At 47.3% G+C, this 12398-nt stretch overlaps 1 protein-coding gene across 1 annotated transcript in view; it reads right to left on the minus strand.

Annotated features, from left to right (window-relative positions):
- INTS3 (integrator complex subunit 3) overlaps positions 1-12392 on the minus strand; it is a 48564-nt gene extending 36172 nt beyond the window's left edge. The window contains exons 1-4 of the mRNA XM_085315382.1: positions 12118-12392; positions 7236-7319; positions 5858-5941; positions 171-284 (exon numbers count right to left, since the gene is read on the minus strand). Coding sequence (XP_085171508.1) covers positions 171-284; positions 5858-5941; positions 7236-7319; positions 12118-12213 — 378 coding nt within the window. The 5' untranslated portion in view covers positions 12214-12392. The remainder of the gene's footprint in view (positions 1-170; positions 285-5857; positions 5942-7235; positions 7320-12117) is intronic.
- Between the last annotated feature and the right edge of the window lie 6 nt (positions 12393-12398).

Genomic DNA, 12398 nt, shown 5'->3' on the forward strand with positions numbered 1-12398 from the left:
AGTTTTCTTTCCAGATGTGGGTCCTTGGCATGAGAGCGAAGGACTCCAAGGGTACTGACGGTGCCCTAAACCTTTCATACTCAACCCTGAGCAAGCAAATGCCCTCTGCTCATCTTCTGCTAGGTTGGCATGTAAGGTTTCTGATTCTGAGGACAAGACCCTCTCCTCACCTGGGTCCGACAGGTGTCCTGCAGCTTCAAGTATTTCTCCATGAGAATCTGGTTGATCTTGTTGAGAACAATGTTCATGCCGTCTCGGCTCACCAGTGCCAAGTCCCGGTAGCACTGCAGCAGAGAACATGAGCAGTAGATAGTTACAGATGGCTCAGTAGGAGCAAAAGGACTGTAGCAGAAAACACAACGATATTTCAAATCTGACTAGATAACACCAAATAAATTAGCRTCAGAGAAAGAACATAAAGACCATCAGACTCCATGGGGTGACCTGAACCATCATCCCAGGCCCGGCAAAGTTAGAGGTTGAAGGGCCTGCTCCCTTGGGGTTGGGGAGCTAGCTATCTTTTAGCGCATTACAAATGACAATTGGATTCACTGGATTTAGGCCCAGAAACCAAAGATTTCTCGCTCCAGTATAGATGCCCTTGGTTGGCTATAGAACAATATTCCCTGTTCCCTCCCTCATCCCAGCCTTCCCTGAACTCTGCCACAGTCCTGGAGAGACCAATACTAGAGAGAAAAGAGAGATAATGGTTATTCAGTCCTGTGGCGGGGAGGGAGAAGGCAAATATCAGTTAGTGATCAGTCACATCCAGATTGCTTAAGCTTCCTGCTGTTGCCCATTCCCATTTCTCTGCGACCAGTGACAACTGGAACCTCACTGAAGACACCCACAGCGTTAATGAATGGAGGCACAGCACAATGCTGGTTAAACATTACTGCATGGGAACTCCATGGAGATGCAGAAGTGAAGGCAGATTGTTCCCATGCCACCTGTTCCTTCTCATGCCTGTTAGCACAAGAATTCTGAGGTGAACTGAGGCTGAATTCAGAGACCTTCAAGACCAAGCTACTGCGTCAGCTTGTTTCAGGTTAGAAATTCAGACATCCCACCTGCAGTCTAGATCAGCAGAGCTGACGGGGCTCTGCAGTAGGAAGAGGGAACTGTAGACATCTTAGCAAAGCGAAGGACTTTCTCCACTTCTGTCTGCCAGGAATAATGCTGGCCAGAGAGCAAAGGTGCTGACTCTCCCTTCCCCTCTGGTCACAGCAGCAGGGGGTGGAGGGTGATTAGGAAGTAATTTGCTAAGTGGTTCTGCATGAATGTTAATTTGTGCCGTTAAATGTCATGATATTCCAGGGAGCAGGGGTCTGGTCTCTGCATCCTCCTTTGGAGAGTTAATGAGGCCTCGAAAGATCACTTTGATTAGACTCCCTGTGCTCAGGCTCTCTTCCCTCCTTTTTTTTCACGTAGTATCGTTTTTGTTTTTTTTTTTAAAAAAAAAAGGCAGAACCCAACAGGTATATACTTTGGGGGAGTCTTTTATTGCTTACAAAATGCTAAATGAGCACCCACAAAGCAGAGCCAGACCCCAAGCCTCCACACAGACTGCTATATGCCCTAGCATGCGAGCTTTAATGAAAGCTGGGCATACGCAACACCTCACCCCACTGCATCAGCTTTTCRAAAGAAACATATGCATCACCATGAYGGGAAGACACATGGGACCTGCTGATCCAGGGCACAGAACACCAGGAAGCATCCTGGTTGCTAATTCCCTGGTGGCCTGCCCAGACTCAGGTAAAGTTTTACCTATTTTTTTGGAAAATGCTGATGTCGTCAGACCCTTACGTTGCCTGGATCCTACCTCTTCCTGTGCTCGATTACAGAGTCAGAACTACCATCCATTGCCCTGGCATTCCCCCTCACAACTAGGTGCATTTCTGCACCYTTAGGAATAGCAAAAAGATGAATATGCTTCATCTGAGTGATTTTTCTGAGTGGTCAGTAGCTGCCTCTGCATTAAAAGAATTCACACTTTCCTAGGTGGAACATCTGGCTCTCGGTTTTCTCCGTCACATATGTAAGGTGTGCCATTTCCACATCTGCATTTAAAGCCACAAAGAGGTTTTGTGACATGGTCCTGAGAGCCTGGATTAGTTCCCAACGGGCTGTGCAGATTCTCACAGTTACTAGCTGAATCCTCAGGAGAAGGGGTGGAACAAACAGCTAGAAGAGACACTAAGGGATTTAGCTTTTGGTTCAGGATTTAAGTCCCAGGGGGCAGGACACCCTAATCCTATTACCTAAGAGAAGTTTGGCAGCTCTTCACCTCGCTTACTGCATACTTCCTCAAATCCAAGAAACAAACACTGCAAAAGCCAGAACTCAAACCACATGCTTGATGCAGCTGATGCTTGGCCCAAAGCACAACTGGGCAGAAGAGAACAAGCACGTTTTGTCAGCGTCACTGAAGTATCATGTGTCACTAATTAGTTGCCCAGACAGGTCAGACTGGACCCCTACCTAACACCCTCTGGCACAAGGAYGGTCGTGATAATTTGAAGAAAGAAAGGTGCTCTGAGGAAATCTCCAGGGCTCCAGCAGGGAGGGAGGTGGGGAGAGAACCTGAATTTCTTGATTATTGCCAAGGCTGCAAACAATCCATCATCTCCTCCCTGCTCTTGGCAGATTGGAGCCACTGCTCGCACAGACCATTTAATTAACAGGAAGGAACAAAGGATAAATGTTCACTTTAAATAAGGGAAGAGGGAAAAAAAAAGAAAATAGCAATTGAGTGGGGGAGCAAGGCCCCTCCTGCCAGCACCAGGGCAGAAGAGGCACACGGCAGCTGCTGGAGATGTCAGGGAAACAGTCRCACTCATCTGCAGGGAGGGCTCCATGCACTCTGATCCCAGAGCAGAGTGTTAATTAAAGTGAGAGTCGCCGAGCGGAGGAGGGAGATCTGACAGATCAGTTGCTGTCACTTTGATATTTGAACACGGTCAAGTGTCCCTCCTCACAGCTGGACAAGTTTAGCACAGATAATCTCTCCTGGCTGGACAGTCAAGGCAGCACAGCAGGAGGAGGAGACCTGCATGCTTCAGCTGATCCTCTGTCTGCAAGGGGAGGGTTGTGCTAGGATTTCTTTCATCARCCAGCAAGGTACTAGGGGCAGCTCCAGGCTCCCTCCTGAAGTGGGGAAAGGGAAGGGGCTGTGTTGTAAACAAGCCCTCCTGGAGGAAAACAAAGCTGTGGTGCCTCCACCTCCTACCTGAGCAGCTGTTCCAGCGATGTGGCTGGGGGACAGCAAGGCCACAGTGCGAGAGGAGGTAGCTCAGCTTGCAGAGCACAGACATCCACTGAAGAAACACAAGATGACCAAGCAGATGGCTTGAAATGCCTCTGCTGACATGCTGGGGGATCAGAGCACATGCTGCACATCCCCGCTCAGCTACAACAGCCAACTCTTTGCAAAAAGACAGGCTCGAGGAGGAAAGCAAAGCCCTTGGGGTATGCTCAATTCAGCATGTGCTCCTGGCACACATTGCCAGAACCCGCTTCCAGACCAACTTCATTGTGTCAGGGAACATCTGACTCTACGCTCCTGTGCTGATGGTCAGCCAGGCAGAGGTTGTGCATCTTCACCGGTGACCAGAGGTGGTAACTGTAGCTGCTGACCACTTATGGCWGTGGGCTACTTGCTTGTGGACGTATAGAGAGCTCTGTCCTTTGTGTGATGTTTCAAGGCTCTCTGAAGTGTTTCATGAGGCCCCTTATCAGRTGGTCAAGTGTTAACCCTCTTTGCTTCCCTGCTTGTGGAAAGTTGTAACCCACCCTCAAAGCCTGGCAGAAAATCACTGACTGACTTCCTGTCCCTGCTGTCTGGATACAAGGCAGGTGGCAACAACAGATGACATCAGAGGCCAGCAGACTGGCAGATCCAATTAATCCCTAAGAAAAGTAACGTGCTCCTAAGAGCAGATCTGACAAGAGCAGGAAGACCAGCCATGTCTAATTAGCATGGCCATGAGCAGCAAGCATGTTCCCAGCCTGCCATCTGAGAGACGCATCAATGCCTGTCAGCAGCTCAGCCTCAAGGGAGCTGGACCATTCGTCCCCTTGCTCCACTTGCCAGAGAACGCTACAGAAGGGAGAATGTGCTGGGCAGGTTTAGCTCAGCCCCTCGCAGTAGGATGGCCAGAGAGAGCCGTTCAGATTGAAGGCTGGAGACTGCTGGGATCGCTCAACCTCTGTTTCCGAGGCAAGGAAGTCCCTGTCCCAYGAGTCCTTTGCTACCTGTGCACAGTTAATGGTGTTTGAATATTCCTCATCACATCCCAGCTGTGGCCCACCGCATCCTAGAGAAGAGAAGAGCCTTTCATTCTTCATGGAGCAGTACAAGCCTTTAGACAGACCATCCTGCAGGGTGCTGCTATTCAGCAACAAGAAATATTCTTTGGCTCCTACACTGTGCTGCAGTTTCTCGGAAAGAAAGAGGTGTTCACCAGTGCTCTACGTCCCATTCWGATTCAGCCTGTCTGGGTTTCCAAGCTCAACACTGAAGTGCACTTAGTGCATGAAGCAGTATCAGGCCAGAGCCTGACAGCTGCAGAGCTGAGGACTCTGGACAGGGTTTGGGAAGGCCTTGAACAAACAGAGATGAAACAAAACACGGCCATGTAAGAAAAAACTGACTTACAYCAGCATAACAAACAGTTAAGTGTAAAGACCTACAGGGAAATGTGTTCTGCTTTTAAGGTGTGATTTCTGGGGAACAGAACTGTAACTTCATTGACAAGGACTGTCCCATCTAGCAATGCCAAGACAGCTATGAGTTCTGGGAGTTAATGTGGATCTATTGCTTTGGTATAGAGAGCTTTGCCCTTATAGTAGTGATTAAATCAAGAAGAATATTGCATGAGTCACCTTCAGTCCAAGGCAGTGCCAGGATTTACAGCACATCTCTAATAGCATGCCACACAGTCACACTCGCAGSCGACCCTGGCAAGTTCCTGCTTCAAGAGACTCCACTTCAGCCCTTTTAAATTCTATGCAACACCTGTCTCCTGAAATGCATCCAAACAAGGACCCCCCCTCACACACACACATCCCCTAGGTATCACTCTCCAAGCACAGCACTTCCACCATGCTTTTCTTTTTCATTTTAGCTGTAACAAATGGGTCTGATTTCTAAAATAAAACATTTTCAACTCCCTATCAAGCTCTGCACTATTTGTAGCACCAGTGCCAAACCCATATCCAAGATTTTTAAAATATAAACATTCATCTTCACGTAGGTGACTATTATTTTAAAATCACAGTTTAGAGCATCATTAAAAGGAGATATTTAAAAATTAGATCTAGCCTACAAAGTTAATAGAGATGAACTGCGAAGATGCAATTTTGTTTAGGAATTGGATCTGTTTCTTCTCCAGAGTCTAAATGATTATGTCTGTAGGCATATACATCTGACCCTCAGCATGCAAGTCCATTCTGGGCCTCCAAGGCAGAAACTGGGAAATGCCTTACAGTTTCTTTAGGAATCAGCATTTACCTCCCATAATGAAAAACAATTAATTCTAAGGATGTGAAAGAATCCAGCCAAGTTCCACTCTCTGGTGGCAGTATCTGCATTCCCCTGAGCAGCAGCTGCTGCAGTGCCTGTGCCACGTGGACATAGCAAAAACAGAAATGGTACAAGCAAAGTCATCGCCCTGCTACAATAAACATTGCTTAGAGTGCTGCAGATTCCAGCCAGGCAGCTTTCAATGCCTGCATGAGACTGAAAGGCCTATCCAGTTAGAAGCATCTCTCCAAATCCCAGTGCTGCCTGGAGAGCAAAATCTCTTGTGAAACAAACCTTCAACACTTGCTGACGGGAACACATATGCCTTACCTTCTGTGCCTGGGCAGGTTCAGTCAAGACCAGGGTGAAAAGACCCAGGCAAATTTCCTCATGTTGGGGAGTTCCTTTACATATCTGAGTGAGAGAAAGCAAGCACATCCATGAGCAGATGAGAGATGATGTTAGAGGAAGGTCAATAAACATCTGGAGAGGTAAACCCTCCTTGAGCCTACGAAATGAATGGTTAATGGAGCAAAGAGCAACCAAGAGGAACTCACAATAGGATCACAAATGGATACAGAAAATGTAGAGGGCCTCCCTAACATTTTTATTCATTTGCAAAATCCATGCTGCTGCAAACCTCTCACAGGGATTAGTTGGCAAGTATTTTGTATTTAGAAGATATAATTTGAGAAATGCCAATCCTCCAAAGTGACAGAGAACATTCCAGTGATTCTAGTTGCATGATTTCAGGATATTTAATTACTCATGAGCATCTAAACCCCAAACAAGTTGATCAAGAACACCAGCAGAACCTCTGAGCCCTCTCCTCCTGCCGGSGACCTGCCCAGGCTCTGCTAAACACAGTGCACATTAGGATTGTTAAAGATTTTTCTATAAGTTGTTCATCAAAATGGGAAAGGATTTCACAAGCTTCAGAGCCTTGAAATCCAGCCTGCTTTGCCTTCCATTTCCTGTTAAGGGAAAGGCAACTTGTACCACTGATTCCAACAACAGCCTAAGGTGTCCTGGGGAGTAAAAAATGCAACCAACATGCCTGAAAGGCCATTAAGATGTCACCCGACAGTCTTCCTTATACGGTAACGTCAGCAGCTTACTAGCAAGTATTTTAAGACTTTGCAGACTTAGAAATAAATGCTGCATCTCTCAATAGAAAGAGTGAAACAGCCCGTTCCAGTGGTCTGGAGTCTGGCTGTTTGGAGGCCAAGAAACAGTTAAGCTGAGCAATGCACAAAAWTGTACAAAAACATATAAGAAATGCATATACGCTCTGTAAACATCAGAAGTATGTGCWCAGTGACAAAGATCCACGTGTACATGCACGCATATGTATGTGCACAGCCCCCCCTTCACAGAGTACTCATGCAATGGGAAAGAGACACATTCAGCCAGATTTCAGTAAGAAATTGCACTGCAGGTTGGCTTCCAAATATGTTACTAGACRAGGATTACAACTGTGGTGTTGTTTTGTCTTTTAACTGTAATAGCTCTGGGGATCCTTGACAAGTTCAGAACAGTGAGAACCCAGCAGGCTCCATTCCCCAGCCTCTTAATACCTGCCTCTTCTTTGTGCCTTGTTAGTAGCTTACATGYCTGCTCTCTCAGAGAGAAATCTGTGCAGGTACAGAATACCATGAATTACTTCTTCCAGTCAGGATTTCTTGTTTCTCAAGGAGATGACACTTACATGAGCGTTCAGGGCATCATTAGCTTCTCTTTCTGACAGCCCGTTGGTCAGTGAAGTCACGATGCCTACGCATCTTTCTAGTCTCTGAAACAAAAACCAAGATTGCAGACTTGAAGCGCATCCTCTCAGACACAAAACACAGCACAGGATCCTTTGAGGCAGAGATCCAATTTGGGAGCCTAGTTTTCCAGATGTATTGGGTACCTGCTCTCGAAGAACAAGGCTCCTTTGAAGCCTTACCTGTTTGAGCAATAGCTAACAACCCCTAAAATAACTCAGCAGTTTTAAAAATCTTGCCCCTATTTATTCTTGCTAACATAGAGTGATGGAAGAGCCCTAAACTGGTTAGCAAAAAAGTTACAAGTAAGGCAATAACAACATCCCACACAAACACCTAAACAGACAGAAAAAATCCAGTGATGCAAGAGACTCTCTCAGCTTGTGTCAAAGCCCCCGAACTTCCTGCCAGTTGGAGAAGCTGCTGCCTCATAAATGTTTGTTTGGGTTTTAATGCTCTGCTGACACTGCTTGAAGAGCCAAAAAATAAATATGGTATTATTCCGTGATACTAATATTGATGTCGCTTGGACACAAAGCCAAGATGCGTTTGTACAGAGGTTGGTTTGAAACAGGGTTGTCAATCCTCWTTCTGAGAGGAGAGCTGCACTCCAAGCTGATGAGCTTTCTCTGAATGGGAGCCACAGAGTCGGGTCCTTCTCCCACGACAGGCAAACTGGAGCTTGATGCTGTAATTCAACAGCTCCAAGGTTTGCTGCAAGACCCATCACTTCCATTCATGTGAGAATCCTGGGCTGAGGTGAGAACATGGGGTAACAGCCTGGAAGCTTTCTGTCCTAGTTACTTAGCATCTAAGCAAACTTCTGGCTGAGAATAAACAGCAGGAACAGATTTTTTTATGCAAGTAGTCCTAGTAATGAAATAATGAAAAGAGCCACGAAGTCAATACTCACACATGGTAGAACCCAGATAGTCCGAACAACCAAAACCTTCATAACTTTGAACATCAGAATTTGACTAATGCATCTCCCAGGATGCTTGTGCCTGAAGGGTAATGTTAGTAGTGTTCCTAGTCCCAAGGTGCAAGACACGTTCTTCTAGCAGCAAAGCCCTGTACCACAGCACAGCTGAGGGAGGACTGCCCTATTATATACTTCTGGAGGCCTTTTTTACCCTAGGGCACTCAGCCTTGGCATGCAAATTGTGAACATCACCATCAGTCAGCCAGTCACAGCGTTCAGCTGCAAGGAAATTCAAAGCCCCTTGCAGGGATTACTTCTGCCATTTAGCCAAGGTACATGAACACAGGGGTGAAAAACTGGGAAAGCAAATGGCCAAAGCTTCCCTCCAGCTTGAGAGAAACCAGAGAGTTTTTTTTTTTTTTTTTAAGATTTTTTTTCAAATTAATTCTCCAATAGGATCAACTGACATCTTTGGCTATTTTAGCAGCGAACACCAACACTTTACTCAGACCCAACACGTTGCTGTACCCGACTAACATTTCTGACTAGCCCAGCACCGGAGCTGCAGGCCCTCTCTTGCCTCCTGCAGCACCTGCTGAGCCCCTCATTAATGACTTCCACGAGGTTCCCTGTGTGGGAGGAAGATGGCTCCAGCTCCCGCAAACACTGTTTGGGAGAACACGGGGGAGACAGGAGGGGTTAGCTGCCCTTTCTGCATAAAAGCTGTGGTCTGCGCCYGTATCGACAGAAACATGCACGGCAGGATCACGCTGAGGAAGGCAGGTTTATCTCAGGCTAATGCTTACTATCCGTCACCTACCTCTTCACATAAGGAATGGGCAGCCRCGCTCGGAAGTGGCTACCTCCACAGGCGGGCAGGGCCCCGGCGCTAGCTCCTGACTAACTCTGGCCCCGCGGAAGCGCGAGCAGACCTGGAGTGACTCGGGGCCATTAAGTGCCATGAATACATGGGAATGCCGCATCCTCTCCTGCCTTCGCGTGCAATCTCACGGGCAGTGACAGACCCACAGTACGGATACACAGGCTTATCACAGGCTCTGGAAGCAGCAGTGGCACCTGAGAGCCTGCAAACGGGCAAAAAGCATTCCTAGTCTGCCAGTGCAAGAGCAACTTGACTGCAGACCTGACGCTGCAGGGCTCCTTTAATTCTTGGATCTTCTTCGCACACTACAACTTACACAGCAAGATGTTGGTCTAAATTTAACCCTTCCATAAACAGGTACATTGCCTTGGAAGGGAGATGCGCCCTGTTGGCTGCTCAGTCCTTCTTCGCCTGTGCCAGAAATGCCACGCAAGAGCTGCAGACCTGGCTGGAAACTTCTGCCTCTGCAATGACTACAGGGTCACCCGCTGCCCATAAAASAAGGCCTCGCTTTTCTAGAGTGCTCACAGTTAATGGTGGAGTGACCTATCTGCACCASGGAAAAGCAGCAAATGCAGTCCAAGACAGGCAATAAGCAGGTTATAAGAAGGTTATTTCTACAGAGTCACTTCTTGATTAAAATGCAAACACATCATGCTGATTATGGAACTGATTAGTGACTCCTTTACATATCAAAGGGGCTGCAGTGAAGAAGCTATTGAGAAAGGGGTCAGCAGTTCTCCCCTCCAGGCAATATGAAAGATGATGTACTGGTCAGTAATGCAGAGATAATGCCTTTGTAAAGCAGGCTTTGTTCAAGACAGAGCAATAGCATTATTAAAGAGCAATAGAACAAAATTCATGAAAAATCACAAATTTAAGGCAGACGAATTACTTGAAAGGGAGGACAAGATCTGGCAATTGAAAAATAGAGCTAGAAAAGTTCCAGTGAGAAATAACACAACTTGTTGGCAGACAATGCAGCCAACTAACCACCAGAAGAGCTTTGCAAGGAAGTTCATCATCACATAATGTCTTTGCCCTGAGACCTGCTGATGGACTTACTACATCAGTTTTTGGTACTCCCTTCTAGGGATAAATGGGAAAGGTACAAACTCAATACTGCAAAGCAAGCAATTTATTTGAAAGTAGTATGCCTCAAACTGCTCTAAAAGTGACTCTAACAGTTGCCATTCCAGTAACAAGCTCTGTTTCCCTCTATCTAAACCCACAGCAGATCAAGATYATACTTTTGTTTTAGCTTAACACCTTTTATATGTTTTGATGAGATCCAGTCCTTCCAGTCACCTCTTTCTCCCCCAAAACAGATGCATTCAGCCTATTGTCACAAGCAACTCACCACTGCTAGAGGGAATGACCAGAAGAGTTTTTTTCCTGAGCATGGCAGTCTGTTTACTTCAATAACATAATGCACAATGAACACGTACAGTTTTTCCTGTGTACAGGCTATTTCCTGTTTGTGAGAGTCTTACACAATCAAGTGAGCAAGGAGCCTGAAACTTATGACAATAAGTCCATCAGCCCAGACAACACTCAGGACCATAACTAATACCTGAAACTACTTTAAACTACTTTCTTCAATCTGACCGGACTTTTTGATGCTTTCCAATATTTTAGCTGTTTAAGAAGGAAGGCCTATTAAAAACATTAATTAGATTCTTCTAGAAAGTTTTGTCATCCTGATACTCGAGTTTATGAACTCCACCAGCCCATCACTCCATCCTGCTTGCTGAGTCATGYAATTCCGTTCTAGATCTGTCAGATGTCATAGCTGAACAGGTCTGCTGTCCTCAGAGAAAAACCCCCCAGAACACTACGTATTAGTGCTACACGTATTCCAGAAGATCCACTTTGGAAGTCCTAGGCCAACTTTCAAGCCCAAGCGAAGCTCTTGGCTGTGCCAGGCACATGATGTTACGCAGGGCCGAAGTTTGGAATGTTCTGTTCAGACCTGGACAGGACCCAAAACACACACGGGGACTGCTGAGCGCTTTGAAGGAATATAAATACACTCTAAATGGCAAAGGACAGCTTCCAGACCTTGAGACCTAGTTATTCCCGTTACCATCCTGTTTTTCTTCTRTAATTGAAATCCAGCACGATTTTTGTCTGCACTGCTTCAAAAGCTCCAAATACATCTGTTTCCATCACACAGTAAATAATCAGTTTCTCCCACAAGTCTAGGAGCTCAGGAGAGCCCAGCTGCTCCCCGTGACACAAGGAAAGTTTGCTCTGCAATAGCTTCTTTTACGTGATCCCTGAACATCTTACTAATTTATCCTGTGAGACAGGTGTAAACCAGTGTCACAGAACAGCCTGGGGAGACCAAGCGATGCATCCGCACCCARGGAGCTCCCCAGGCCCCTGCTAACTCTCTTCCACAATTCCTCAGCACCAAGAACAGATCCCAGTCATCCTGGGGAGATCCCAGCCCTCCCTAACTGCCACAGAACAAGCTCTCTTTCTATCGCACAGGGAGAAAACCTAAATGGGAACTAGGATAATGCAGCTGTACAGTTTTATAATTTGGGGCCTATAAGGCCTGAGAAATACTCCGATGGTAAATACAAACAGCTAGCAGGTGAAAAMGTTTCCCAGCTATAAGAAAGATGAACCCTGTCAGTGCTGGAGCATGAGCCAAGCTTCACAGTCCTGTTCCACACCTTCTGTTTAACGTTCAGGTTGCACATGTCTGCACCTCCAGTATACCCAAGCCCAGCCACAGCAAGGCAGGCAGAGGGACCCAGGCTGAGAGGACGAGCTGGCTAACGCACAGAAGAGGCAGGTCAGGACATGGTCAGTGGCCCTCTGCAGCACGGCACCAGATCCAGGGAGCCTGACACACACACACGCACGTATTGACGGGAGGTCTGTGAAGTGCTCCCTCTTCGCAGGCACCAGGAGGACGTGCCCACCCTGCCTTCCCCAGGCCCCCGAGCGTGGTGGTGCCCCTAACCCTCCTTCTAGAGCCTCCCCAGCCCAAGCCCCATGCACCTACCTCCTCCAACTCATCCTTGGCATCCAGAAGAGTGGAGACCAGCAACTTCCCTCCTCCTCCTCCTGCTGTTCCCCCCTTCCCCTTCTGCATCTCCATGGCTGGGGGGGAAGGGGAAGGGAGGGCAGCCCCTCTCTGGGGGGGCTTGGCCTGAGGGGAGCCCCCCCTCTTTGCCCCCTTTGCAGGCTTGGCAATGCCCCTGCACCCAGCTCTTCCTCGCTGGAGGAAGGAGGGGGGCTCGAGAAATCCCCCTCGTCTCACTCCTGAGGCGCCCCCAGCCCCTT

The sequence above is a fragment of the Rhea americana genome, unplaced genomic scaffold (assembly GCF_003343005.1).
Source record: "Rhea americana isolate MKP2758 unplaced genomic scaffold, rheAme1 scaffold_429, whole genome shotgun sequence".
Classification (NCBI taxonomy): domain Eukaryota; kingdom Metazoa; phylum Chordata; class Aves; order Rheiformes; family Rheidae; genus Rhea; species Rhea americana.